At 45.4% G+C, this 25,714-nt stretch overlaps 1 protein-coding gene across 3 annotated transcripts; it reads left to right on the top strand.

The window, feature by feature from the left end:
• Window positions 1–5: 5 nt before the first annotated feature.
• On the top strand, window positions 6–25,714 carry LOC139572763 (cingulin-like). Of its 3 annotated transcripts, none has more exons than XM_071395520.1 (20): window positions 6–175; window positions 9,211–10,300; window positions 10,438–10,502; window positions 10,603–10,672; window positions 17,325–17,420; window positions 18,009–18,130; window positions 18,381–18,492; window positions 18,598–18,810; window positions 19,784–19,932; window positions 20,848–20,968; window positions 21,144–21,356; window positions 21,473–21,694; window positions 21,808–22,056; window positions 22,218–22,388; window positions 22,709–22,960; window positions 23,175–23,258; window positions 23,340–23,458; window positions 23,743–23,851; window positions 23,922–24,085; window positions 25,358–25,714. In XM_071395520.1, the coding sequence occupies exons 2-20, from the start codon at window positions 9,212–9,214 to the stop codon at window positions 25,494–25,496; spliced, it is 3,759 nt and encodes a 1,252-aa protein (XP_071251621.1). In that variant the 5' UTR covers window positions 6–175; window position 9,211; the 3' UTR covers window positions 25,497–25,714. The 3 variants fall into 3 exon arrangements, with proteins under 3 accessions (XP_071251621.1, XP_071251618.1, XP_071251619.1); XM_071395517.1 differs by having other exon boundaries at window positions 10,414–10,502; XM_071395518.1 differs by lacking the exon at window positions 6–175 and adding an exon at window positions 7,175–7,458 and having other exon boundaries at window positions 10,414–10,502.

Raw genomic sequence — 25,714 nt, 5'->3', positions numbered from 1 at the left:
AGCTGTATTTAACGAATTTATCTGTCTGTCTCGAATTATGGATATGCTCTGCTCTTTCAGAAGTATTTTCTGTCCGATTTAAACATGATCTGTATGAACATCAAGTAAAACAACAGAAGAGGACTCGAAAGTCGAAAATAAATTGATGAATTGTACTACTTTGACCAAATAGCAGGTATGTTTCTGGATGTTGTTTAGTTCGCTCTAGTTAGCAAGCTAGCTAGCGAACTAACCCAGACAGCTAAATTAGCTAGTACGACAGTAGCTTAGGGTTAGCTTGCAAGCTCTAGCTCGTTGGCTGGCGCATTACAGACACATAGCTAGCTAATACATTTTTTCGCCCCGTCTTTGATAACTTGCTCTCTTGTTGGTGTCTTACCCTAAGTTTACTTTTAATGATGGCGAAATGGTGCTGGGTAACGTCACTCACAATTCAAAGGCCACGGAGCAGGTGTATCTTTGCATTGCCTCGTCTAGATCTCTCCCGTAGTGGTATTCTCATTTAAAACCATGTGTACAGTCAGTGTACCCATCTGTCAATGTCACACATTCTCTTTTTACATGTCAGTTATTTGACTTTCTCGGAGCTCAACTTCAACAACTTGGCTCATTGCCTCTCTTCTCCCAAGTTTCACTTGCGCTAGATGATACTATGATGCATACACTGAAGAATTCAATGTAGCCAGCGAACTCTGTTCAAAAGAGACCCAACGTAAGTTATCTAAACTATCATTCTCTGTAATTTTATTGGCCAACATTCAGTGATTACTCATGGACATGTAGCCTACAGAAAGTACCAAGTGGCAAGGGTGTTATCTCATATCTGATGCAAGATCGCAAGTGTTAAATGTTTGTTAAGATGATGTTATGAATTTAAACTTGACTTTGATGTCTATGCATTATTTTGTCTGTTAGTATGTATAATTTAACACAGCAGTGTATTGATGACAGATGGGAGAGAGCTCAGCCTGAGGGACATGCCTGTTGCCACAGGCACAGAGAGAGAGAGACTGACAGAGGGAGAGTGACAGAGCGCGATAAGACTGTTTACAGATTGAATGCTCTTAGAGCGAGACCCTGAAGTGTGCAGGTAGAAGGTGTGTTTAATGGGGCTGTTTACTGAGCATCACAGTGTGGAATGTGGGTGACTGGAGGGGTGTATTAGGTGCTTCTATTTGGTGTTTGTGTTCTATTTGGCAACACTGACGTCTTCTTTGTTATGCCAATGATTGCCATTAGAATCAGAGAGGAAGAAATGGCTGTTTGAGTGTGAGAGGAGTGGAAAAGGGACTGGTCCAAGTCAAGAATGTAATGAAGGGATCAATTGCCAATCACCAAGGAAACAGTCTTAACTGAAGGACTGTCTTGGGGACCCAAGTTGGTGTGTTGTTTACATTTTCTAATGACAGCAGCATTAATGTGCAAAGTCTTTGGTATTTCAGCCACCAGCCACTCATGACTGACAGTCATCAGTAGGGCCCTATAAAATCCGTGTTGTGGATGGAACACAGAATCTAGACACTAAAATGGAATTCAACAATATTTGAACAATATTTTCTTTTGTTTTTCTATTAAAGTGTGATTTTGAGTGAACCTGAATAAACTGTGAAAAACAGAAACCTAGAAAAACAAAACGGAGAAATCAGGCAAAAAATAGACCTGATTTGATAGGGCCCAACATCAGTCATGATATGTAATCTATTTGTCACCACAGAAGGAGACAGTCACACACATGTAAGACCATCCTCTTTCAGGTGCTTTCACTGAAGCACTGCCCTATATGCAGGGACAAGGCCTTGGTTGTAGAATACAGTCCAGTATCGTGATGAAACTTAGAGGAGGCTAAGTAGGAACAAAGATTTCTAGCCTACTGACTTTATGCTCTCTACTCTCACTATTGAATGAATCAAAGACAGCCACAGCCATGACTCCATACTCCAGTGGTCCCTTTCCACACTCTCTCTCCTAATTCTCCAATCCCTCCCCAGAGATGGAGGTGGCCTTAATTCAATTCAGTGCGACATAATTAAATTTGATAGCAGAGCCGGCGGGTTAGGAGACACTAAAGGCGCCTGCATGCATCCCAGCTGAAACAGTTCGGAAGAGTTTGTGCATATATTACGACGACATTTGGACTTTAAAAAAAATCATTTTGGACTTTTGTTCGTTTTGGCTGTTCGGGCACACATTTTTTCTTGAGGCAAGCCAAAGTCTACGCCCTTCGTCGGTGATTGGTCAACAGTAGGGATTCTTCAATAGTTTTTGTTGTTATTCAACAAGAGATGAATGACAACTGCACCAAACATCTTAGATGTAGATTTTATTTTTTATTTCCTCTAAGATCTCCTCTGCAAAAATGTCAAAATTAATGACAGTTTACTTGAGTTATTCATTCAGACTATTTTGAGGAAGTGTATACTGGCTACGGCGTCTTAAAATGGAAAAACAGTACTATTGCCGCTCTCCCCCCCCCCCCCTTGTTTTTCAAGCAAAGGTCTCGGCTAGGCGCCAGCTGAACTGGAGTATGCTGACGCCTTAAGGGAGTCAGTAACCTGAGGACTCTAGAGTCTGAGTGAGGACTCCTTCACCTGGTCACACTGTAGTCTGTTGTTAGGCTGCAGGGCACCGTCCCTTACCTATTCTCTCTAAAGTACATGGTGTGAAGCACTGGCTTAACAGAAGCCTGTTGGTCTTAACCTCAGACAAGTATCCACAGTCAATCTCTGTTGCAGGTCCGGTCAGCTGCCTCATGTGCTTCTCTCCAGAGAGAGAGACAGAGATTTGGAACCAAGGGGAGGGTTAGAGAGAGGTTAGGGGGATGTAGGGAAGGCTGGAGAGTTTAGAGAGATGGATGGAGGGAGGGAGGGTTAGAGAGATGGATGAGGGAGGGAGGGATAGAGGTGAGGGAGGGAGGGATAGAGGTGAGGGAGGGAGGGATAGAGGTTAGGAAGATGGATAGAGGGAGGTGGGATGGAGGGAGGGAGGGAAGGATAGAGAGTTTAGAGAGATGGTGGTAGTGATAGAGAGGTTAGGATGGGAGGGATGGAGGGAGTGATAGAGAGGTTAGGATGGGAGGGATGGAGGGAGTGATAGAGAGGTTAGGATGGGAGGGATGGATGGAGTGATAGAGAGGTTGGGATGGGAGAGATGGAGGGAGTGATAGAGAGGATGGGAGGGATGGTGGTAGTGATAGAGAGGTTAGGATGGGAGGGATGGAGGGAGTGATAGAGAGGTTATGGAGAGGGAGGGAGGGATAGAGAGGTTAGGGGGAGGGAAGGATAGCAAGAGGTTAGAGAGATAGACAGGTTAAAGAGATGGAGGTAGGGTCAGGTGCAGAACAGTGATATAAGTGAGGCAGACAGACAGACTGAGGGAGAGCTGAAGAGGGCCAGGGGGAGATGAGTGTTGCGTTCCCAGCGTTTCTGCCCTCATTTTCTGCTCCACATCGTTTGGACAATAGGATGGGCTCACCCTCTGTCCCCTGACTGTCTCCCCTTACCCTGGCCATCTCCTCTCCACTGTTACCTTTCACTGCTTAGCAGCTGAACTGGCCTGTTGGAAGTGGCTTGACACACTGACACAGAAAGATGGGGAGAGCGAGAGAAAGGGAGGTGGGGAGAGCGAGAGAAAGGGAGGTGGAGAGAGCGAGAGAAAGGGAGGTGGAGAGAGCGAGAGAAAGGGAGGTGGAGAGAGCGAGAGAAAGGGAGGTGGAGAGAAAGGGAGGTGGAGAGAAAGGGAGGTGGAGAGAGAGAAAGGGAGGTGGAGAGAGCGAGAGAGATTGGGAGGTGGAGAGAGCGAGAGAGATTGGGAGGTGGAGAGAAAGGGAGGTGGAATGAGAGAGAGAGGGAGAGGGAAATGGCTGGGGTCCACTCCTGTGTTCCTGTTATGTTTGGTCCTATTCACTGTCAGTTCTCCCTGCTGAGACTGAGCTTCTGTCTCACACACGCAGGCGCACAAGCAAGCAGTGTTTCCCAATATGTTTCAGTACCAGGGACAGGCAAGCAATGCTCCTCCCTCCTTAGAGTAGCCAAGTGCCTAGATGAAACTGTAGAATGGAATAAATCAATGTCAGGAGGTCAGCAACATACTCCCAAGGACCAGGGATTGACACACTGCTTTAAACTCAGCCTCTACAACTGATTATGGATGATTAGCCTATGCATGCAGAAAGGAGGGTTGGTGTTGAAGATCCTTTGTAACTGTTGACCTATATCTGAAATAAATATCCTAGGCTTTCTGTTGTCCTCTGTCTGAAAGACCTGACTTGTAGCTGGCTTTCTGTTGTCCTCTGTCTGAAAGACCTGACTTGTAGCTGGCTTTCTGTTGTCCTCTGTCTGAAAGACCTGACTTGTAGCTGGCTTTCTGTTGTCCTCTGTCTGAAAGACCTGACTTGTAGCTGGCTTTCTGTTGTCCTCTGTCTGAAAGACCTGACTTGTAGCTGGCTTTCTGTTGTCCTCTGTCTGAAAGACCTGACTTGTAGCTGGTTTTCTGTTGTCCTCTGTCTGAAAGACCTGACTTGTAGCTGGCTTTCTGTTGTCCTCTGTCTGAAAGACCTGACTTGTAGCTGGCTTTCTGTTGTCCTCTGTCTGAAAGACCTGACTTGTAGCTGGCTTTCTGTTGTCCTCTGTCTGAAAGACCTGACTTGTAGCTGGCTTTCTGTTGTCCTCTGTCTGAAAGACCTGACTTGTAGCTGGCTTTCTGTTGTCCTCTGTCTGAAAGACCTGACTTGTAGCTGGCTTTCTGTTGTCCTCTGTCTGAAAGACCTGACTTGTAGCTGGCTTTCTGTTGTCCTCTGTCTGAAAGACCTGACTTGTAGCTGGCTTTGGGACCTCTTCACCACTACTTGCCACTTGGCCATTAGGATGTGTGTGTGACTGTGTGTGTGTGTGACTGTGTGTGTGTGACTGTGTGTGTGTGACTGTGTGTGTGTGTGTGACTGTGTGTGTGTGTGACTGTGCGCGTGTTACGGTCGTCTGCACTAATGTACAGTGACGGGGTGCTTTTTCTATGGCATGCTTTAGATGTCTGTCTTAAGGCGAGGTATGTGCTAAGTGACGAGCTGAACTGTACACACACTGGAGTTGTAATGGCATTTTGGGTTATGATTAATTGTCATGCAAATGGACACGGTTATTGTCATTTTTGTTCCAAATGTTTTAATATTTTTGTTAAAAATATTTTAAATTTGATTTTTTTATACATATATATTTGTAATAATGACAATTACAACAATACTGAATGAACAAAAACAACACTTTTATTTTAACTTAATATAATAAATCAATAAAATAAATTTTGTATGTTCAATTTGGTTTAAATAATGCAAAAACAAAGTGTTGGAGAGGAAAGTAAAAGTGAAATATGTGCCATGTAAAAAAGCTAACGTTTAAGTTCCTTGCTCAGAACATGAGAACATATGAAAGCTGGTGGTTCCTTTTAACATGAGTCTTCAATATTCCCAGGTAAGAAGTTTTAGGTTGTAGTTATTATAGAACTATTTCTCTCTATACCATTTGTATTTCATATACCTTTGACTATTGGATGTTCTAATAGGTACTTTAGTATTGCCAGCCTAATCTCGGGAGTTGATAGGCTTGAAGTCATAAACAGCGCAATGCTTGAAGCATTGCGAAGAGCTGCAGGGAAATGCAGGAAAGTGCTGTTTGAATGAATGCTTACGAGCCTGCTGCTGCCTACTACCGCTCAGTCAGACTGCGCTATCAAATCATAGACTTAATTATAATATAATAACACACAGAAATACGAGCCTTAGGTCATTAATATGGTCAAATCCGAAAACTGTCATTTCGAAAACAAAACGTTTATTCTTTTAGTGAAATAAGGAAACATTCCGTATTTGATCAAACGGGTGGCATCCATAAGTCTAAATATTGCTGTTACATTGCACAACCTTAAATGTTATGTCATAATTATGTAAAATTCTGGAAAATTATTTTGCAACGAGCCAGGCGGCCCAAACTGTTGCACATACCCTGACTCTGTGTGCAATGAACGCAAGAGAAGTGACACAATTTCCCTAGTTAATATTAATATTAATATGCTAACATGAATTTCTTTTAACTAAATATGCAGGTTTAAAAATATATATACTCCTGTGTATTGATGTTAAGAAAGGCATTGATGTTTATGATTAGGTACATTTGTGCAACGATTATGCTTTTTCCGCAAATGCGCTTTTGTTAAATCATCCCCCGTTTGGTGAAGTTGGCTGTCTTTGTTAGGAAGAAATGGTCTTCACACAGTTTGCAACGAGCCAGGTGGCCCAAACTGCTGCATATACCCTGACTCTGTTGCACAGAACGCAAGAGAAGTGACACAATTTCCCTAGTTAATATTGCCTGCTAACATACATGTTTTAAAACTAAATATGCAGGTTTAAAAATATATACTTGTGTATTGATTTTAAGAAAAGCGTTGATGTTTATGGTTAGGTACACATTGGTGCAACGACAGTGCTTTTTTTGTGAATGCGCTTGTTAAATCACAAGTTTGGCGAAGTAGGCTGTGATTCAATGATAAATTAACAGGCACCGCATCGATTATATGCAACGCAGGACAAGCTAGTTAACTACACATGGTTGATATTACTAGTTTAACTAGTGATTATGTTAAGATTGATTTTTATAAGATAAGTTTAATGCTAGCTAGCACCTTACCTTGGCTCCTTGCTGCACTTGCATAACAGGTAGTCAGCCTGCCACGCAGTCTCCTCGTGGAGTGCAATGTAATCTGCCATAATCGGTGTCCAAAAATGCCGATTACCGATTTGTTATGAAAACTTGAAATCGGCACTAATTAATCGACCATTCCGATTAATCGGTCGACCTGTAGTTAGGACATACCTAATGAATACCACACAGCTTGGTGACACCCCTGTCTTTAATTGTTGGTTACAACATTATACGATAAACCTGCCAAGCCTAACACACACCGACACACACCCATCCCCTAGTCAGATTGACAGATTAACCTCTTAGTCATTTTGTCATACTCATATATCATCTGTCTGTACTGTAATGATATGAGCATCCCCACCCCCAAACTACTTCCTGTGGCTATGCTCCTATCATTACAGTACAGACAGATGCTATATGAGTATGACAAAATGACTAAGAGGTTAATCTGTCAATCTGACTAGGGGATGGGTGTGTGTCTCTCTCCTCTCTCGTCCTGATATCCAGGGCTTTGATTTATACTGGACACCATATATAAACTGCACCAAGGTCTTCACTGACGCTCTTTACAACACCACTCATCACCTGTGAGCGTGTGTGCCTGCTTGTACACAGTTAATTCCAGAGTGTGTATGAGGAGTGCAGGCATGTGTGGGGGCAGGGCTTCCTATCCACAGGAACAAGAGCTTGACATTGTGTTATCACCACCATGACACACACTGATAAGAGAAGAGAAACTGTACTCTCTGTTTCAGTGAGGGAGGTAGGGAGAATGAACGTTTGTCTGTTTGTGAAAGAGGGAGAGAAGGTGGAGAAGGGTGGTAACTGGGTTAGTGCCTGGTGGTGTAGTTGGTTGGTTATAAGTGCAAAGGAGACATGCTAATGAGTAATGACCTAGTGATAACAGCTGACTATGTTAATGAGGCATGCAGTGTAATGACCTAGTGATGAGAGCTGACCATGTTAATGAGGCATGCGGTGTAATGACCTAGTGATAACAGCTGACTATGTTAATGAGGCACGCGGAGTAATGACCTAGTGATGAGCGCTGACCATGTTAATGAGGCATGCAGTGTAATGACCTAGTGATGACAGCTGACCATGTTAATGAGGCACGCAGTGTAATGACCTAGTGATGACAGCTGACCATGTTAATGAGGCACGCAGTGTAATGACCTAGTGATGACAGCTGACCATGTTAATGAGGCATGCGGTGTAATGACCTAGTGATGAGCTGACCATGTTAATGAGGCACGCAGTGTAATGACCTGGTGATGAGAGCTGACCATGTTAATGAGGCACGCAGTGTAATGACCTAGTGATGAGAGCTGACAATGTTAATGAGGCACGCAGTGTAATGACCTAGTGATGAGAGCTGACCATGTTAATGAGGCACACAGTGTAATGACCTAGTGATGAGAGCTGACCATGTTAATGAGGCACACAGTGTAATGACCTAGTGATGAGAGCTGACCATGTTAATGAGGCACGCAGTGTAATGACCTAGTGATGAGAGCTGACCATGTTAATGAGGCACGCAGTGTAATGACCTAGTGATGAGAGCTGACCATGTTAATGAGGCATGCAGTGTAATGACCTAGTGATGAGAGCTGACCATGTTAATGAGGCACGCAGTGTAATGACCTAGTGATGAGAGCTGACCATGTTAATGAGGCATGCAGTGTAATGACCTAGTGATGAGAGCTGACCATGTTAATGAGGCATGCGGTGTAATGACCTGGTGATGAGAGCTGACAATGTTAATGAGGCATGCGGAGTAATGACCTAGTGATGAGCGCTGACGTGGCACAGGTCACCATAGAGAGGGAGGCGGGAACTCCTGAGACATTTCAACACATGGACATGATACAGTCAGACGTCAACAGTTAAAAACATCAGATGAAGACAGGGTGACAAAGGGACATGTAGAGGAAGACTGAGTTGACTTACTGAGCGAAACAGAGGGAGGATCCTTCACAAGGACTGTGGATCATGTGTGATTACAGTTGATTGATCTAATAAAAATCCTAGATTGAGGAAAGAGTCTCACCTTTGCTGTGCTGGTTGGGCTGGCCTGGCAGGGATAAAGAAGAGGAATAACTAAACCAAGTGGAAGTCAAGAGAGAGAGTACACGTAAGGGGAGCCAGAGAGTGGGAGGTAGTTGTGTGTTTCCAGGTTAATGAATAATGAAGGTCACTATGAACAAAGTCCATTCTAAAGCAACTCCATTGAGACTCGTTCTCTCACACACCTTTTGTAACTTGCACACCCAATAGAAACACACACAGTCCACCCTCATTCTGTGTGTCTGCATGACATTCATACCAGTCAGATATTCAGTTGACCTACTTTCCTGGGAGAAAAAACAATAAATTACTTCTGTCACATTCACTTCTTTAAAGTATAACACTTGGAATAGCTGTACTAATATTGTCTTTCCCCCTCTCCACTTTCTCTCCCCTCTCGCTGTGTCTCCTCCTCCGCCCCGTCCCCTCTCGCTCTCTCCCTCCCCAGTATGAGTACTCCGCCAGGTCGTAAGAGCCCCGTGGACTACGGGGTTCAGATCCGCTTCATCAACGACTCAGGAGGGGGGCTCCCCTCGACCCAGCTGAGATCCAAGCCCCCCTCCACCTCTAAGTACGGGGTGGCTGTCAGGGTCCAGGGCATCGCTGGACAACCCTATGTGGTTATGAAGGACGGGGGCCCAAAGGGAGATTCGTATGGGGTGCAGCTCCGTACCCACTACCCCCCGGGTTACGGCAGTCTGCCCCGCAGGGGAGACAGAGAGGAGGGAGGGGGAGAGGGTGGAGGAGGGCAGGGAGGGGTGTTACGCAGGGCACAGTCACATGGTTCATTACTGGAGAGTGAGGGGGGAGGAGGATTTGGGAGACCACCAGGGGATGGGAGGTCTGGTAGCTATGGGAACCTGGATGGAGGGATTGGGGTCGCGGAAGAGAGAACAGATAGAGGGGGGTATGGGGAGGGGGGTATGGGGAGGAATATAATGTGTGGGTCGTATCAGTCCGGGCTCAACGGGTCACTGGGGAGGGGAGGGGGGAGTCAGTATGCCCCTGACCTCCATCCTTCCCAAACAGAGCCGCCCCCCCTGACCATGGCACAGCCCCACCCCCAGAGCCTTCCTTACCCAGCACAGCCCCACCCCCAGAGCCTTCCTTACCCAGCACAGCCCCACCCCCAGAGCCTACCTTACCCAGCACAGCCCCACCCCCAGAGCCTACCTTACCCAGCACAGCCCCACCCCCAGACCCCCGTCAACAGACTGATCAGCAGGTTTGACGGCAACAGCAGTACCAGAGAACAACAGAGGGGGCGCTCTCCTGTAGCAGAGGACCCTAGAGACACCATCTCCCCTTCCCTCGCCCCCAACCCCTACTCCTCCTCACCATCTCTCACCCCAAACCCCTACTCCTCCCCTTCACCCTCTCTCAACCCCTACTCCTCCCATCCCTCCTCCACTCACAGCAGCCTGGGGCGGGGCCAAGGCTCCCTCAGCAAGGCAACGCCCCACCCAGCCAATCAGCGGGCTCCGGCGGGGAGATTTGTCGCTGTGGAGACGCCGTCAGCCAATCGGACAGACCCGCTGGTAAGAGACTGGACGGGAATTGAGAGCGGTTACTAACTAGTATACCTAGCTAGTACATTATCAATACTCCCAGTAAAGTTTAAAAACATACTAACACGGAGCTTTGTCTAAAGGTGACCCCTGACCTTCTGCTTCAGAGTTCAGAGGTCACCAGTGAGGAGGAGCAGGTCATGCAGACCATCTACAGCGTCCTCAGAGAAGGGTACAGCATTTATCTTACTGTGTCATTCAACATTTATTTAGGCCAGTTATCAACATCCTTCTGACCATGTGTGTTTGACCTGTTGTGGTTCACCCCTCAGGACTAGTGAGAGTGACTCAGTCATCAGACACAAAGTCAGGGTGATCTTCCAGAAGATCCAGGGACTCAAGGTACTTTAATATACAGTGCCTTCGGAAAGTATTCAGACCCCTTGACTTTTTCCACATTTTTGTTATGTTACAGCCTTATTCTAAAATGGATTAAATAAAACATTTTCCTCAGCTATCTACACACAATACCCCATAATGACAAAGAAAAAACGGCTTGTTAGAAACTTTTTTTTTTTTTTACATAAGTATACAGACCCTTTCCCTTTGATTGGAGTCCACCTGTGGTAAATTCAATTGATTGGACATGATTTGGAAAGGGACACACCTGTCTATATAAGGTCCCACAGTTGACAGTGCATGTCAGAGCAAAAACCAAGCCATGAGGTCGAAGGAATTGTCCATAGAGCTCCGAGACAGGATTGTGTTGAGGCACAGATCTGGGGAAGGGTACAAAAAAATGTCTGCAGCGTTGAAGGTCACCAAGAGCACAGTGGCCTCCATCATTCTTAAATGGAAGAAGTTTGGAACCACCAAGACTCTTCCTAGAGCTGGCCGCCCAGCCAACCTGAGCAATCGGGGGAGAAGGGCCTTGGTCAGGGAAGTGACGAAGAACCAGATGGTCACTGACTGAGCTCTAGAGTTCCTCTGTGGAGATGGGAGAACCTTCCAGAAGGACAACCATCTCTGTAGCACTCCACCAATCAGGCCTTTATGGTAGAGTGGCCAGACGGAAGCTGCTCCTCAGTAAAAGGCACACGACAGCCCGCTTGGAGTTTGCCAAAAGGCACCTAAAGACTCTGACCATGAGAAACAAGATTCTCTGGTCTGATGAACGCAAGATTAACCTGTTTGGCCTGAATGCCAAGCATCACGTCTGGAGGAAACCTAGCACCATCCCTACGGTGAAGCATGGTGGTGGCAGCATCATTCTGTGGGGATGTTTTTCAGCGGCAGTGACTGGGAGAGTCCGGATTGAGGGAAAGATGAATGGAGCAAAGTACAGATAAATATTTGATGAAAACCTGCTCCAGAGCGCTCATGACCTCAGACTGGGGCAAAAGTTCACCTTCCAACAGGACAACGACCCTAAGCACACAGCCAAGACAACGCAGGAGTGGCTTCGGGACAAGTCTCTGAATGTCCTTGAGTGGCCCAGCCAGAGCCTGGACTTGAACCCGATCAAACATCTCTGGAGAGACCTGAAAATAGTTGTGCAGCGACACTCCCCATCCAACCTGACAGCGCTTGAGAGGATCTGCAGAGAAGAATGGGAGAAACTCTCCAAATACAGGTGTGTCAAGCTTTTATTTTATTATTTATTTAACCTTTTATTTAACTAAGCAAGTCAGTTAAAAACAGATTACCATGAGCCAACCAAAAGGCAAAAAACCTCCTTCGGGGACATACCCAAGAAGAAGAGGCTGTAATCGCTGCCAACGGTGCTTCAACAAAGTACTGCTTAACTTCTCTGGGATATGTGGGACGGTAGCGTCTCACTTGGCCAAAAGCCAGAAAAAATGTAGCGTGCCAAATTCAAATATATTACTATAAAAATCAATCTTTCATGAAATCACACATGATTAAAGCTACACAGTAAAGCTACAAATTAAAGCTACACATGTTGTGAATCCAGCCAACATGTCTGATTTCAAAAAGGATTTACGGCGAAAGCACACCAAACAATTATGTTAGCTCAGTACATAGCCACAGAAAAACACAGCCATTTTCCCAGCAAAAGATAGTAGTCACAAAAAGCAGAAATAGAGATAAAATTAATCACTAACCTTTGATGATCTTCATCAGATGACACTCATAATACATCATGTTACACAATACATTTATGTTTTGTTCGATAATGTGCATATTTATATCCATAAATCTCGGTTTACATTGGCGCCATGTTCAGAAATGCCTCCAAAATATCCGGAGAAATTGCAGAGAGCCACGTCAAATAACAGAAATACTCATCATAAACTTTGATGAAAGATACATGTTTTACATATAATTAAAGATGCACTTGTTCTTAATGCAACCGCTGTGTCAGATTTTAAAAAAATAAAAAAAACTTACGTAAAAAGCACACATGCAATAATCTGAGACGGCGCTCAAAAATAACAAAATTTCTCCGCCATGTTGGAGTCAACAGAAATACGAAATTACATCATAAATATTCCCTTACCTTTGATCATCTTCATCAGAATGCACTCCCAGGAATCCTAGTTCCACAATAAATCGTTGTTTTGTTCGATAATGTCCATTACTTATGTCTAAGTAGCTACTTTTGCTAGCATGTTTAGTGCACATGTCCAAACGCTCGCGCAGACGCAGGCGAACTCGGACGAAAACTTCAAAAAGTTATATAACAGATCGAATAAACTGGTCAAACTAAGTTTAGAATCAATCTTCAGGATGTTGTTATCATATATATCCAATAGCGTTCCAACCGGAGCATTCCTTCATGTCTGTAGAAGTTATGGAACGCAAGGCGATATCATGAGGAAAGCGCATGACCAGGAACTGGCATTCTGCTATGACCAGTGACTGAAACACCTCCCATCCGGCCCCACATCACACTAGAGGCTTCATTCCACGTTCTACAGACTGTTGACGTCTAGTGGAAGGCGTAGGAAGTGCAAACAGATCCATATCTTACAGGGAATTGAATCGCCGATGAATTGAACATTGACCAGTCTGAGATTTCTCACTTCCTTTTTGGATTTTTTCTCAGGTTTTTGCCTGCGATATGAGTTCTGTTATACTCACAGACATCATTCAAACAGTTTTAGAAACTTCAGAGTGTTTTATATCCAATAGTAATAATAATATGCATATATTAGCATTTGGGACAGCGTAGGAGGCAGTTCACTATGGGCACGCAATTCATCCAAAAGTGAAAATGCTGCCCCCTATCATAAAGAAGTTAAAGGGTCTGAATACTTATGTCAACGTGATATTTCAGTTTTTATTTTTTTTTATACATTTGCAAAAATGTCTAAACCTGTTTTTGCTTTGTAATTATGGGGTATTGTGTGTAGATTGATGGAAAACAACAATTTAATTCATGCCAGAATAAAGCTGTAACGTAACAAAATGTGGAAAAAGTCAAGGGGTCTGAATCCTTTCCGAATGCACTATACACCTTAGTAGTACTCTAATATACATCTCTATACACCTCAAGGTACTCTTATATACAGTGAGCTCAAAGTATTGGGACAGTGTCACACTTTTTGGTTGTTTTGGATGTACAGATAGGAATAGAATGTTTCTAAACTCTTCTACATTCATGTGGATGCATAGTCCTGAATGAATATTTCATACTTTTTTATTTCACCTTTATTTAACTAGGCAAGTCAATTAAGAACACATTCTTATTTTCAATGACAGCCTAGGAACAGTGGGTTAACTGCCTTGTTCAGGGACAGAACGACGCTCTAACCACTAGGCTACCTGCCGCCCCATAATGATGAGTGAGAAAGTTAGACGCACATATCATACCCCCCCTGCTAACCTCTTACCATTGCAATAACAAGGGGGGTTAGCATTTTTTGCGGGGTAAGATATTTATGCCTCTAACTTTCTCACTCATCATTATTCAGGATTATCCATAATCATGGTAGTATACACATTATTGATGTAGAAGTGTTTAGAAACATATTATATTCTTGTTTACAATAAAAGTAACTCCAAAATGACACTGCATTATTTACCATTCATTTCAATTGCGCAAAAAATGATCAAACGTTACCAAAACAAACAGCAAATGCGTCCAACAAGTTTGTGGTCCCAAGCTTGATGTAAGCATTGTTTGCCAGGAATATGGGACCAAATACTAAATGTTTTACTACTTTTTAATACACATAAGTGAATTTGTCCCAATACTTCTGGTCCCCTAAAATGGGCTATCTACAAAAAGTGCTGTAATTTCGAAACGGTTCGCCTGATATCGATGAAAATACCCTCCAATCAAAGCTGACAGTCTGCACTTTGACCTCGGAGTCATTGTATCATTACAAATACAAAGTACAGAGCAAAAAATAAAACAATGTGTTACTGTCCCAATACTTTTGGAGTTCTCTGTACATCTCTATACACCTCAATAGTACTCTAATACACATCTTTATACACCTCATTAGTACTCTAATACACCTCTATACACCCCAGTAGTACTCTAATACACATCTTTATACGCCTCAGTAGTACTCTAATACACATCTTTATACGCCTCGGTAGTACTCTAATACACATCTTTATACGCCTCGGTAGTACTCTAATACACATCTTTATACGCCTCGGTAGTACTCTAATACACATCTTTATACGCCTCGGTAGTACTCTAATACACATCTCTATACGCCTCGGTAGTACTCTAATACACATCTCTATATGCCTCGGTAGTACTCTAATACACATCTCTATATGCCTCGGTAGTACTCTAATACACATCTCTATATGCCTCGGTAGTACTCTAATACACATCTCTATATGCCTCGGTAGTACTCTAATACACATCTCTATACGCCTCGGTAGTACTCTAATACACATCTCTATACGCCTCAGTAGTACTCTAATACAAATCTTTATACACCTTTTATACACCTCAGTAGTATTCTAATATACAGTACCAGTCAAAATGTTGGACACACCTACTCATTCCAAGGTTATTCTTTATTTTTTACTATTTTATACATTGTAGAATAATAGTGAAGGCATCAAAACTATGAAATAGCACATGGAATCATGTAGTAACCAAAAAAGTGTTAAACATCAAAATATATTTGAGATTCTTCAAAGTAGCCACCCTTTGCCTATGACAGCTTTGCATACTCTTGGCATTCTCTCAACCAGCTTCATGAGGTAGTCACCTGGAATGCATTTCAATAACAGGTGTGCCTTGTTAAAATGTAATTTGTGGAATTTCTTTCCTTAATGTGTTTTGAGCCAATCAGTTGTGCTGTGACAAGGTAGGGTTGGTATACAGAGAGAGCCCTATTTGGTAAAAGACCAAGTTCATATTATGACAAGAACAGCTCAAATAAGCAAGGAGAAATGACAGTCCATCATTTCTTTTAGACATGAAGGTCAGTCAATACGAACAATTTCAAGAACTTTGAACGTTTCTTCAAGTTCAGTCGCAGAAACCACCAAGCGCTATGGTGAAACTGGCTCTAATGAGGACCGCCACAGGAAAGGAAGACCCAGAGTTACCTCTGTTGCAGAGGATAAGTTCATTAGAGCTACCAGCCTCAGAAATTGCAGCCCAAATAAATGATTCACAGAGTTCAAGCACATACACATCTCAACATCAACTGTTCAGAAGAGACTGCGTGGGTCAGGCCTTCATGGTTGAATTGCTGCAAAGAATCCACTACTAAAGGACACCAATAAGAAGAAGAGATTTGCTTGGCCGAGAAACACGAGCAATGGACATTAGGAAATCTGTCCTTTTGGTTCCAACTGCCGTGTCTTTGAGAGACGCAGAGTAGGTGAACCGATCTCCGCATATGTGGTTCCCACCGTGAAGCATGGAGGAGGTGGTGGGGTGCTTTGCTCGTGACATTGTCGGTGATTTATTTAGAATTCAAGGCACACTTAACCAGAATGGCTACCAGAGTTCTGCAGCGATACGCCATCACATCTGGTTTGCGCTTAGTCCCACTTACATTTGTTTTTCAACAGGACAATGACCCAACACACCTCCAGGCTGTGTAAGGGCTATTTGACCAAGAAGGAGAATGATTAGTGTTGTATCAGATGACCTGGCCTCCACAATCACCTGACCTCAACCCAATTGCGATGGTTTGGGATGTTGGACTGCAGACTGAAGAAAAAGCAGCCAACAAGTGCTCAGCATATGTGGGAACTCCTTCAAGACTGGTTGAGAGAATGTCAAGAGTGTGCAAAGCTGTCATCAAGGCAAAGGGTGGCTACTTCGAAGAATCTGAAATATAAAATATATTTTGATTTGTTTAATACTATTTTAGGTTACTACATGATTCCATATGTGTTATTTCATAGTTTTGATATCTTCACTATTATTCTACAATGTAGAAAATAGTAAATATAAAGAAACCCTTGAATGAGCAGGTGTGTCCAAACATTTGACTGGTACTGTACATATCTATACACCTCCGCGGTACTCTAATATACATCTCTATACACCTCCGTGGTACTCTAATATACACCTCCGCGGTACTCTAATATACATCTCTATACACCTCCGCGGTACTCTATTATACATCTCTATACACCTCAGTAGTACTCTAATATACAATTCAGTAGTACTCTATTATACACCTCAGTAGTACTCTAATATACATCTCTATACACTTCTGTAGTAATCTAATATACAATTCAGTAGTACTCTATTATACACCTCCGTAGTAGTCTAATATACATCTCTATACACCTCCGTAGTAGTCTAATATACATCTCTATACACCTCCGTAGTAGTCTAATATACATCTCTATACACCTCCGTAGTAGTCTAATATACATCTCTATACACCTCCGTAGTAGTCTAATATACACCTCCGTAGTACTCTAATATACATCTCTATACACCTCCGCGGTACTCTAATATACATATCTGTAGTACTCTAATATACATCTCTATACACCTCTGTAGTACTGCTCATCCTCTTATTTCAGTTTGTCATTGGTGGTGCTAGCTGTCATTCTATGGGGTATCCACTAAAGTCACTCTCCCCCTCAGCCCAGTGAGAGCTCTGGTGAGGAGTGGAGGAGAGAAAAGAGGGATCTGGAGGGGAAGATGATGGAGCTACAGACCTCTCTACAGGAGGAGAGGAGGGTGAGTGGAGAGTAGGAGAAAAAGAGGAAGGAGTGATCATTTGGGGCGTGATGGAAAGAGTGGAGCGATGGTGTTTGTTTTGCACCTAGGGAGCTCTCACGGTGAGCTGTTTCAACCGTACACATACCAGCTGAGCCCACCGTGTGTGTGTTTTCTGAGAGGAGCTGCTGTTGTGGTTTTTAGTGGCAGTCTAATCTGAATGCCCTAAAAGCCATGTAAATGGACCACAGATGATTTAAACCAGTTTAAACCTGTTGGGTTAGAGGTGGACACACAGTATTCTATCTGATAATGAGTCATTATGTGTTGGCTTAAGGGAGTTGGGCTGGTATTTAACTCTAACACCCTATAATCACTTAATCATGTATGTGAATTCTACTGAGGAAACACGCCTGTCTGACACTATTCTGAAGAACACACAGACACAAACACACAGCATGTTTAAATAGAGAATCATGCCTGTTCTCCAAAATATTTTTAACGGTGTAATTAAATACTACCACTCTGTCACCTCGCCACTGTCTGTCGTTGTCTGATGTTGTGGTGGTCATGTAGCCTACAGTACTATGTGTGTGTGTGTGTGCATAGGGCTCTGTGGGCAGCTCTGACCCTGTGTTAAAGGCAGAGCTGGAGTCATGTCTGGATGAGAACATGCAGCTCCAGGAGACTGTGGACAGGAAGAAGACTGAACTACATCAGACACATGCTGAGTGAGTAACAGTGAGCAGGACAAATGACCTGAGTAGAAAGAAACCTTGAGAGGAACCAGGCAGGTTGAAAGTGACTTCAGGCCGCTGGATCAAAACTAAAGGTCCCTGCTGGTTATAATGATGGCTTATTGAAAGTTTTTTTGTTAGTGTTGAGATAAAGAGCATCAGATCTCTTGTAAAATAGATTTTATCTCAATGAGAATAACCTGTAGAAATAAAGGTTAAATGAATAAATCACGGTCTCTGTCAGGCTGAGTCAGTTGCGTATGGAGAGAGAGAGTGCTGAGTCCAGAGTCAGAGAGATGGAGGACCGACTGGTTGAGCTACAGGAGGACCTGAGGACAGAGAACGGCAACAAGACGGTAACACAACACACATTTGGGTGGTCTTGAGACACAAGATCTTTGTTGTGCACTCTTTGTAATTGTCCGGTAGGAATGTGTTATGTGTGTATTGTGTGTCTACAGGACCTGGTGATGTGTCAAGCGTCTCTGTTGGAGGTGTCCATGTTGAAGCAGAAGCTGGAGGATTCTCTGAGACAGAGAGAGAGGGAGCTGACGGCTCTGAAGGGAGCTCTGAAGGACGAGGTGGCCACGCACGACAAAGAGATCGAGACACTTCGAGAACAGTACAGCACTGACATGGAGAGACTGAGGAGTACCATGGAGCAGGTCTCACAGGTACAAGTTTCAACGTTTATTCACCACGGCCACAGGATACAACCGGTGGAAAACGGTACAGTCAAATTCTTACTTGAGAGCTCTTTCCCACACACACGCGTGCACTGAGGGAGCAGCAGAGCGTGAAGTGATTGAGACCCACTGGACTTGCTTCACACCGGTGCATTATAGCAGGAACAAGTGATTACACCGTTACATCTGACTGCACAGACAAAGCCACAAGCATTACATCAGCTGATCTCACATTCTTAATGTGACACGTCTTACTCACTCTGTCATATATCCACCCTCCCTCTCTCTTCTCTCCCCCCTACCTCTCTCTCCCTACACTCTCATATCCACCCTCCCTCTCTCTTCTCTCCCCTACCTCTCTCTCCCTACACTCTCTCATATCCACCCTCCCTATCTCTTCTCCCCCCTACCTCTCTCTCCCTACACTCTCATATCCACCCTCCCTATCTCTTCTCCCCCCTACCTCTCTCTCCCTACACTCTCATATCCACCCTCCCTCTCTCTTCTCTCCCCCCCTACCTCTCTCTCCCTACACTCTCTCATATCCACCCTCCCTATCTCTTCTCTTCCACCCCTACCTCTCTCTCCCTACACTCTCTCATATCCACCCTCCCTATCTCTTCTCTCCCCTACCTCTCTCTCCCTACACTCTCATATCCACCCTCCCTCTCTCTTCTTCTCCCCCCTACCTCTCTCTCCCTACCTCTCATATCCACCCTCCCTCTCTCTTCTTCTCCCCCCTACGTCTCTCTCCCTACCTCTCATATCCACCCTCCCTCTCTCTTCTTCTCCCCCCTACCTCTCTCTCCCTACCTCTCATATCCACCCTCCCTCTCTCTTCTTCTCCCCCCTACCTCTCTCTCCCTACCTCTCATATCCACCCTCCCTCTCTCTTCTTCTCCCCTCCCTCTCTCTCCCTACCTCTCATATCCACCCTCCCTCTCTCTTCTTCTCCCCCCAGTCTCAGGCGGGTATTGAGTCAGAGCGGTTGCGTGTGAATGCATCGGTGCGTACTCTACAGCAGCAGCTGGAAGACTGCAGGGACGAGAGTGGCCACTGGATGACGCAGTTCCACAGTACTAGAGATGAACTACGGACCACCAAACAGGAGTGAGTACACGCACGTACAGAGAATACAACCTTACCGTGAAATGCTTACTTACAAGCAACCAACAATGTAGATTTGAGAAAAATAAGAGTTAAGTAAAATAGATAAGTAAAAAATAACAGTAACAAAGGAAGTTTGACTGGTACTGTACACGTACACACACACGTCACTTAAGTCTTGCACATCTCTTCCTGTTTTTCATCCATGTATAGATCTATGTAACCATCCCCATGTCCCATTTCTATCCTCTGTCCTCTCAGTTCTCTCATTCTGTACCGTTAATGTCTCCTCTTCTCATTGTGTCTTATTGACTAGAGACCCGTCCATCACCCCTGACCCACCGTGAGGGAGCCTATATATATGCTGTCTATGCTGTATATAGGTTATAGCCGTGCTAGTAGCCCGTGCTAGTAGCCCGTGCTAGTAGCCCGTGCTAGTAGCCCGTGCTAACCCTTAGCCTACAATTTCCGCGCCACCGCGGAAATGTAATTAACATATAAAAAAATCCCATCAAAATGTCTCTGTTTTAAGAGGTGTTTTTTTGCATGGGCTGCATGCATGTTAGTAGCCGTGGTATGACCATCTTAAAACAATTCCATATTTTAGAACCCCCCCCCTCCCGGCTTAGACTCTAGAGGGTTTTAATAGCCATGGTTTATGGCCATGGTTTATGGCCGTGTAGCTGACATTCTAGTTAAACCAGCTTCTGTGTTTCTCTATTTGACTGACTGAAGAAATTGTGATACCATAGAATGACCTAACATTTGATAAACTTTGAGGGACTGATATCAGCATTGGCGATTTAACTGTAGCTTCTGTGATCAAACTAAACGATGTCTGATCAGTGCTGATCTGTGACTTGATTTCTAGATTTTGAAATGGATCTTGTATTGGTTAAAATGTTGTGTGTGTTGCAGGATGCTGCAGGCTCGTCTGGAGAAAGAGGAGCTCGAGGAAGAACTGAACGAAGTACAGGAGAGAGTCAACACCATGAAACAGCAGATACCAGACCCCAGTCATACACACACACTCAACCAGGTACACACACACACACTGATAGTGACAAACACACACACTCAACCAGGTACACACACACACACACTGATACTGACAAACACACACACTCAACCAGGTACACACACACACACTGATAGTGACAAACACACACACTCAACCAGGTACACACTGACACTGTTCTCCACTGTCATTTCAGGAGCTGCAGAGTTTGCGTGCCGATCTGCAGCAGGCCCAATCAGAGGCAGAGAAGAAAAGGGCGGAGCTCGATAAAAAGGTCATGGAGGTAATCTCCCTGAAGAAGGCCAACCAGGAGCAGGAGGCGGAGCTCAAGTATGAGATGGACAGGCTGAGGGGCCAATCAAATCGAGCCAAAGAGGATCTGGCCAAGGCCCAGGAGAGAACCAAACAGGTGTGTGTTGTGTAGTACCAGCTATGTGAATGGGAAAGATGGCCACTTTTCCTCCCTTATATTCACAATCTCCATCCTTCTCTCAACCACTCACCTCTCTTTGTTTCTCTCCATAGCTCCCTGACCCGTCGGTAGTGTCTGGCCTGCAGTCAGAGCTGACTGATGCTCGTGGGGAGAGAGACAGACTGGGAGAGAAACTCGCCAGCACTGAGCAGGAGCTGCAGTCAAACACAGAGCGGCTGGCCAGAACCCAGACAGAACTAAACGCTCTCAGAGACTCACAGCAGGAGCAGGAGGCAGCTAACACACGCCTCCGAGAGAAACTCTCACGCCTGGAGGTGAGACATACACACTGCTACACACACACACATTACACTACCTCTTTCTCACAACTCTTTGTTAGTGGGTGTGTTGTGTTTCACAGTATGTATTTGTGTGTGTGTGTGTCCAGGCTCAGCTGGCTTCCAGTGCATCAGAGAGTTCGGAGGCAGAGCTGTCCCTCCAGGCGGAGTTGAGGGGGCTGAGGCAGGAGCTTGACGAGGCCAGGAGAGGAGCCTCTCGGCTGGGCCAGGACCACCTGCAGCTCAGCCTGCGTCTGGAGGACAGGGAGAAGGAGAGGGACCAGCTCACACAGACCAACACACAGCTGGAGGAACAGAAGAGACAGCAGGAGCAGTCCCTGGACAAACTCAATAAGGAGGTGAGGAGTGTGTGTCTACATGGGTTTTTCTGATGCTCTGTGTACTGCATTGAAGTGCTGTATTTACAAATGTACACTGTGCAAATAAAAATCTCTCTCTCTGTCCTCTTACTCCTCGTTCTCTCCCTGCTCTCACTCTGCCTCTTTCTCTGTCCATGTAGTTTGAGTGTCTGTCCCAGTCGTCTGGTGAGGAGGTGCAGGTTCTCAGAGCCCAGGTGGAGGAACAGAGAGAGAGATCTCGCAGGGAGACACAGGAGGCCCAGAGGCAGGGCAACGACAGACTGGTAGAACTGGAGAGGAGCCAGACCTCCCTCAAGAGACTGGAGGAGGAGGTGAGCGGGATGGAGGGAGGAGGTGAGAGAGGAGGAGGAAAATAGGGTGGAGACGGCAGAGGAAAGTGTCTTCAGGAGATGATGGTATTGGTCAGGGTTATTCAACTCTGACCCTACGAGGTCCGGAGCCTGCTGCTTTTCTGTTCTACCTGATAATGAATTGCACTCACCTGGTGTCCCAGGTCTAAATCAGTGCCTCATTAGAGGGGAACAATAAAAAAACACAGTGGAACTGGCTTTGAGGTCCAGAGATGAGTTTGAGGGGTGAAGGTGTTTCGTCTTTAATGCCGCTGATCCAGAGTGTGTGTGTCGTGCGCCAGGCGTCCCGTCAGAAGAAGGAGCTGCTCTCTGTGGTTGAGGAGAGAGACAATGTTCAGCTGGACAAGGAACTGCTCACCAACCGCCTGCACCACCTAGAGGCTGAACTGGAGAACAGCAGGAGCAGCCTCACAGACAAGAGCAGGGAGCTCCGCAGCACGGAGGACAAGATGAAACGACTGGAGCTGGAGCTGGAGGAGGAGAAGGGATCTGTGGAGCTACTCACTGACAGAGTCACCAGGACCAGAGACCAGGTACACACACACACACACACACACACACACACACACACACACACTATAAATGTGTGTCTAGCAGCTTTCAGCAGTCTGTTGGTTAACAGTTGAAAGAACCAGGACCAAGCTAGGAAAATAATGTATTTGTTAACTCTCTCTGCTCGCCCTCTTTCTCCGCTCACCCTCTTTCTCTCACCCTGTCTGGCGATCCTCTGTCTCTGTCTGTGTGCAGATGGAGCAGCTGCGTTCAGAGCTGATGCAGGAGAGATCCTCCAGACAGGACCTGGAGCTGGACAAGAATGCCCTAGAAAGACATGTACGTTAAGTCTGTGTCTCCACTGAAATGATCTTCAGGTCTGAGTGATGATTGATTATGCTTAAATCTCTCTCTCTCCAGATGAAGGAGTTGAAGACCAGAGTATCTGATATGGAGGGTCAGTCTCGCTCCTCTGTAGGAGTGGCTCAGCTGGAGAGTAAAGTTCACGAGTTGGAGGAACGCCTCCACAGCGAGGATAGGTACACCGCACACTACACGTCCCACAATGCACCACACCCCAGGAACTACAGACCCCACAATGCACCACATAGTCTAAAATATGATATTTTGTCGCAAAAGCTGATTTTATGGTTGGTATGGTGGTTTACTATTAATTAGAGAAGTGTACCTTAAATTGACATTCACATTATTGAATGACAAGTTAAGCTTATGATATTATGAACTGGTCACACATCTGTATCCAGAATCACCTTGTTCATGTTTGTGCTAAAGATTTAAGTGTGTCTGTCGGTGTGTGTCTTAGGGAGAAGAACTCCATGTTATCGTCTCAGCGTCGCCTGGAGAAGAAACTGAAGGAGCTCAACTTTACCCTGGAGGAAGAGAGACACCAACACACAGAACAGAGAGACCAGGTACACTCACTCACTCACACACTATATACACACACACTCACTCACCCTGACTGATTCCTCTGTGTTGTAGCTGTCTCTGCGTGTGAAGGCCCTGAAGAGACAGGTGGATGAGGGGGAGACAGAGGTAGAGAGGATGGAGGGATTGAGGAGGAAGGCCCAGAGAGAGATGGAGGAACAGATGGAACTAAAGGAGGCCTTGCAGGGCAGAGTCACCGCGCTGGAGACTGAGCTCAAGTAAGTCTGTGTGTGTTATTGTGTTTCCAAGTCTGACACTACCTGTTTCACATGTTAGATTACTAAGTATCTCCTTTCTCCTAGATGTGTCTCTTCTTCCTCTCAGTTCTCTTCCTCTCCAGACCAATTATCTCTGTTCTCCTCCTCTCCTCCAGACCAATTATCTCTGTTCTCCTCCTCTCCTCCAGACCCATTATCTCTGTTCTCCTCCTCCTCCTCCCAGACCTCTTTCTGTTCCTCTGTTCTCCTCTACTCCTTCCAGACCAATTATCTCTGTTCTCCTCCTCCTCCCAGACCTCTTTCTGTTCCTCTGTTCTCCTCTACTCCCTCCAGACCTCTTTCTGTTCTCCTCCACTCCCTCCAGACCTCTTTCTGTTCTCCTCCACTCCCTCCAGACCTCTTTCTGTTCTCCTCCACTCCCTCCAGACCTCTTTCTGTTCTCCTCCACTCCCTCCAGACCTCTTTCTGTTCTCCTCCACTCCCTCCAGACCTCTTTCTGTTCTCCTCCACTCCCTCCAGACCTCTTTCTGTTCCTCTCTTGTCATTGGTAATGAGTTCAGTGAGCTGACATTTACTGGCAGCCTGTTCACTCCCCACAGCCAAACTAGTGTGTGTGTGTATCATTCTATGGATCACTGAGCTCCTCTCTGATCCCTCAACAGAGATGCTGCTATCAGACACATGTCATTACAGAATAAAGCAGTCGGATTCAAACACACACACTTCAACAGTCACACTCACCCAGCTGTGTAAAGGTGTCTCATTAAACCCCACTCAACAGTGCTGTGGGAACACACACACACACACACACACACTTCAACAGTCACACTCACCCAGCTGTGTAAAGGTGTCTCATTAAACCCCACTCAACAGTGCTGTGGGAACACACACACACACACACACACTTCAACAGTCACACTCACCCAGCTGTGTAGAGGTGTCTCATTAAACCCCACTCAACAGTGCTGTGGGAACACGCACGCACGTACGTACGTATGTGCAGGTCAGCTGTGAAGGGGGAGGCAGAGACAGATCTAGCAGACAGAGCAGTCATCCCTGTATGTACTGTATATCACACCAGTCAGTTCCCATATCTGACCAGCAGAGGGCTCTCTCCCTGACAGATACTACAGGGAACTACACTGTCTACTGTAGAAGTCAACTGTCTACTCCCACACGTTTGCTGAGACCCACCTACAGCCTCTGTTATAGTGAACAATAGATGATGAAGATAACATTGAAGCTGATGGTGATGATGGTGGTGTGTTTCAGGAGGAAGGTGCAGCATGCGCAGCGTCAGGCCCTAGACTCGTCGGCTCTGAGCTCTGACGAAGATGATGAAGGCCTGTATGACCCCTCCAGCATCACATCCATCCTCACTGGGAGCAACCTTCACACCAGCTCCTGCTAGAGGGAGGGAGGGGTAGTGGCAACCTTCACACCAGCTCCTGCTAGAGGGAGGGAGGGGTAGTGGCAACCTTCACACCAGCTCCTGCTAGAGGGAGAGGGGGGTAGTGGAAACCTTCACACCAGCTCCTGCTAGAGGGAGGGAGGGGTAGTGGCAACCTTCACACCAGCTCCTGCTAGAGGGAGGGAGGGGTAGTGGCAACCTTCACACCAGCTCCTGCT

This window comes from Salvelinus alpinus, chromosome 4, assembly GCF_045679555.1.
Source record: "Salvelinus alpinus chromosome 4, SLU_Salpinus.1, whole genome shotgun sequence".
Lineage (NCBI taxonomy): Eukaryota > Metazoa > Chordata > Actinopteri > Salmoniformes > Salmonidae > Salvelinus > Salvelinus alpinus.
Note: the sequence above shows the minus strand (reverse complement) of the source record. Positions and strands in the feature narration are given on the sequence as shown.

Excerpts from the sequence above, each read along its gene's own strand:
- LOC139572763 (XM_071395517.1), top strand. The coding sequence starts at position 9,212 with ATGAGTACTCCGCCAGGTCGTAAGAGCCCCGTGGACTACGGGGTTCAG. Across the intron at positions 18,493-18,597 it reads CAGAGAACGGCAACAAGACG|GACCTGGTGATGTGTCAAGC; the intron begins GTAACACAACAC and ends GTGTGTCTACAG. Across the intron at positions 21,695-21,807 it reads AGAAACTCTCACGCCTGGAG|GCTCAGCTGGCTTCCAGTGC; the intron begins GTGAGACATACA and ends GTGTGTGTCCAG.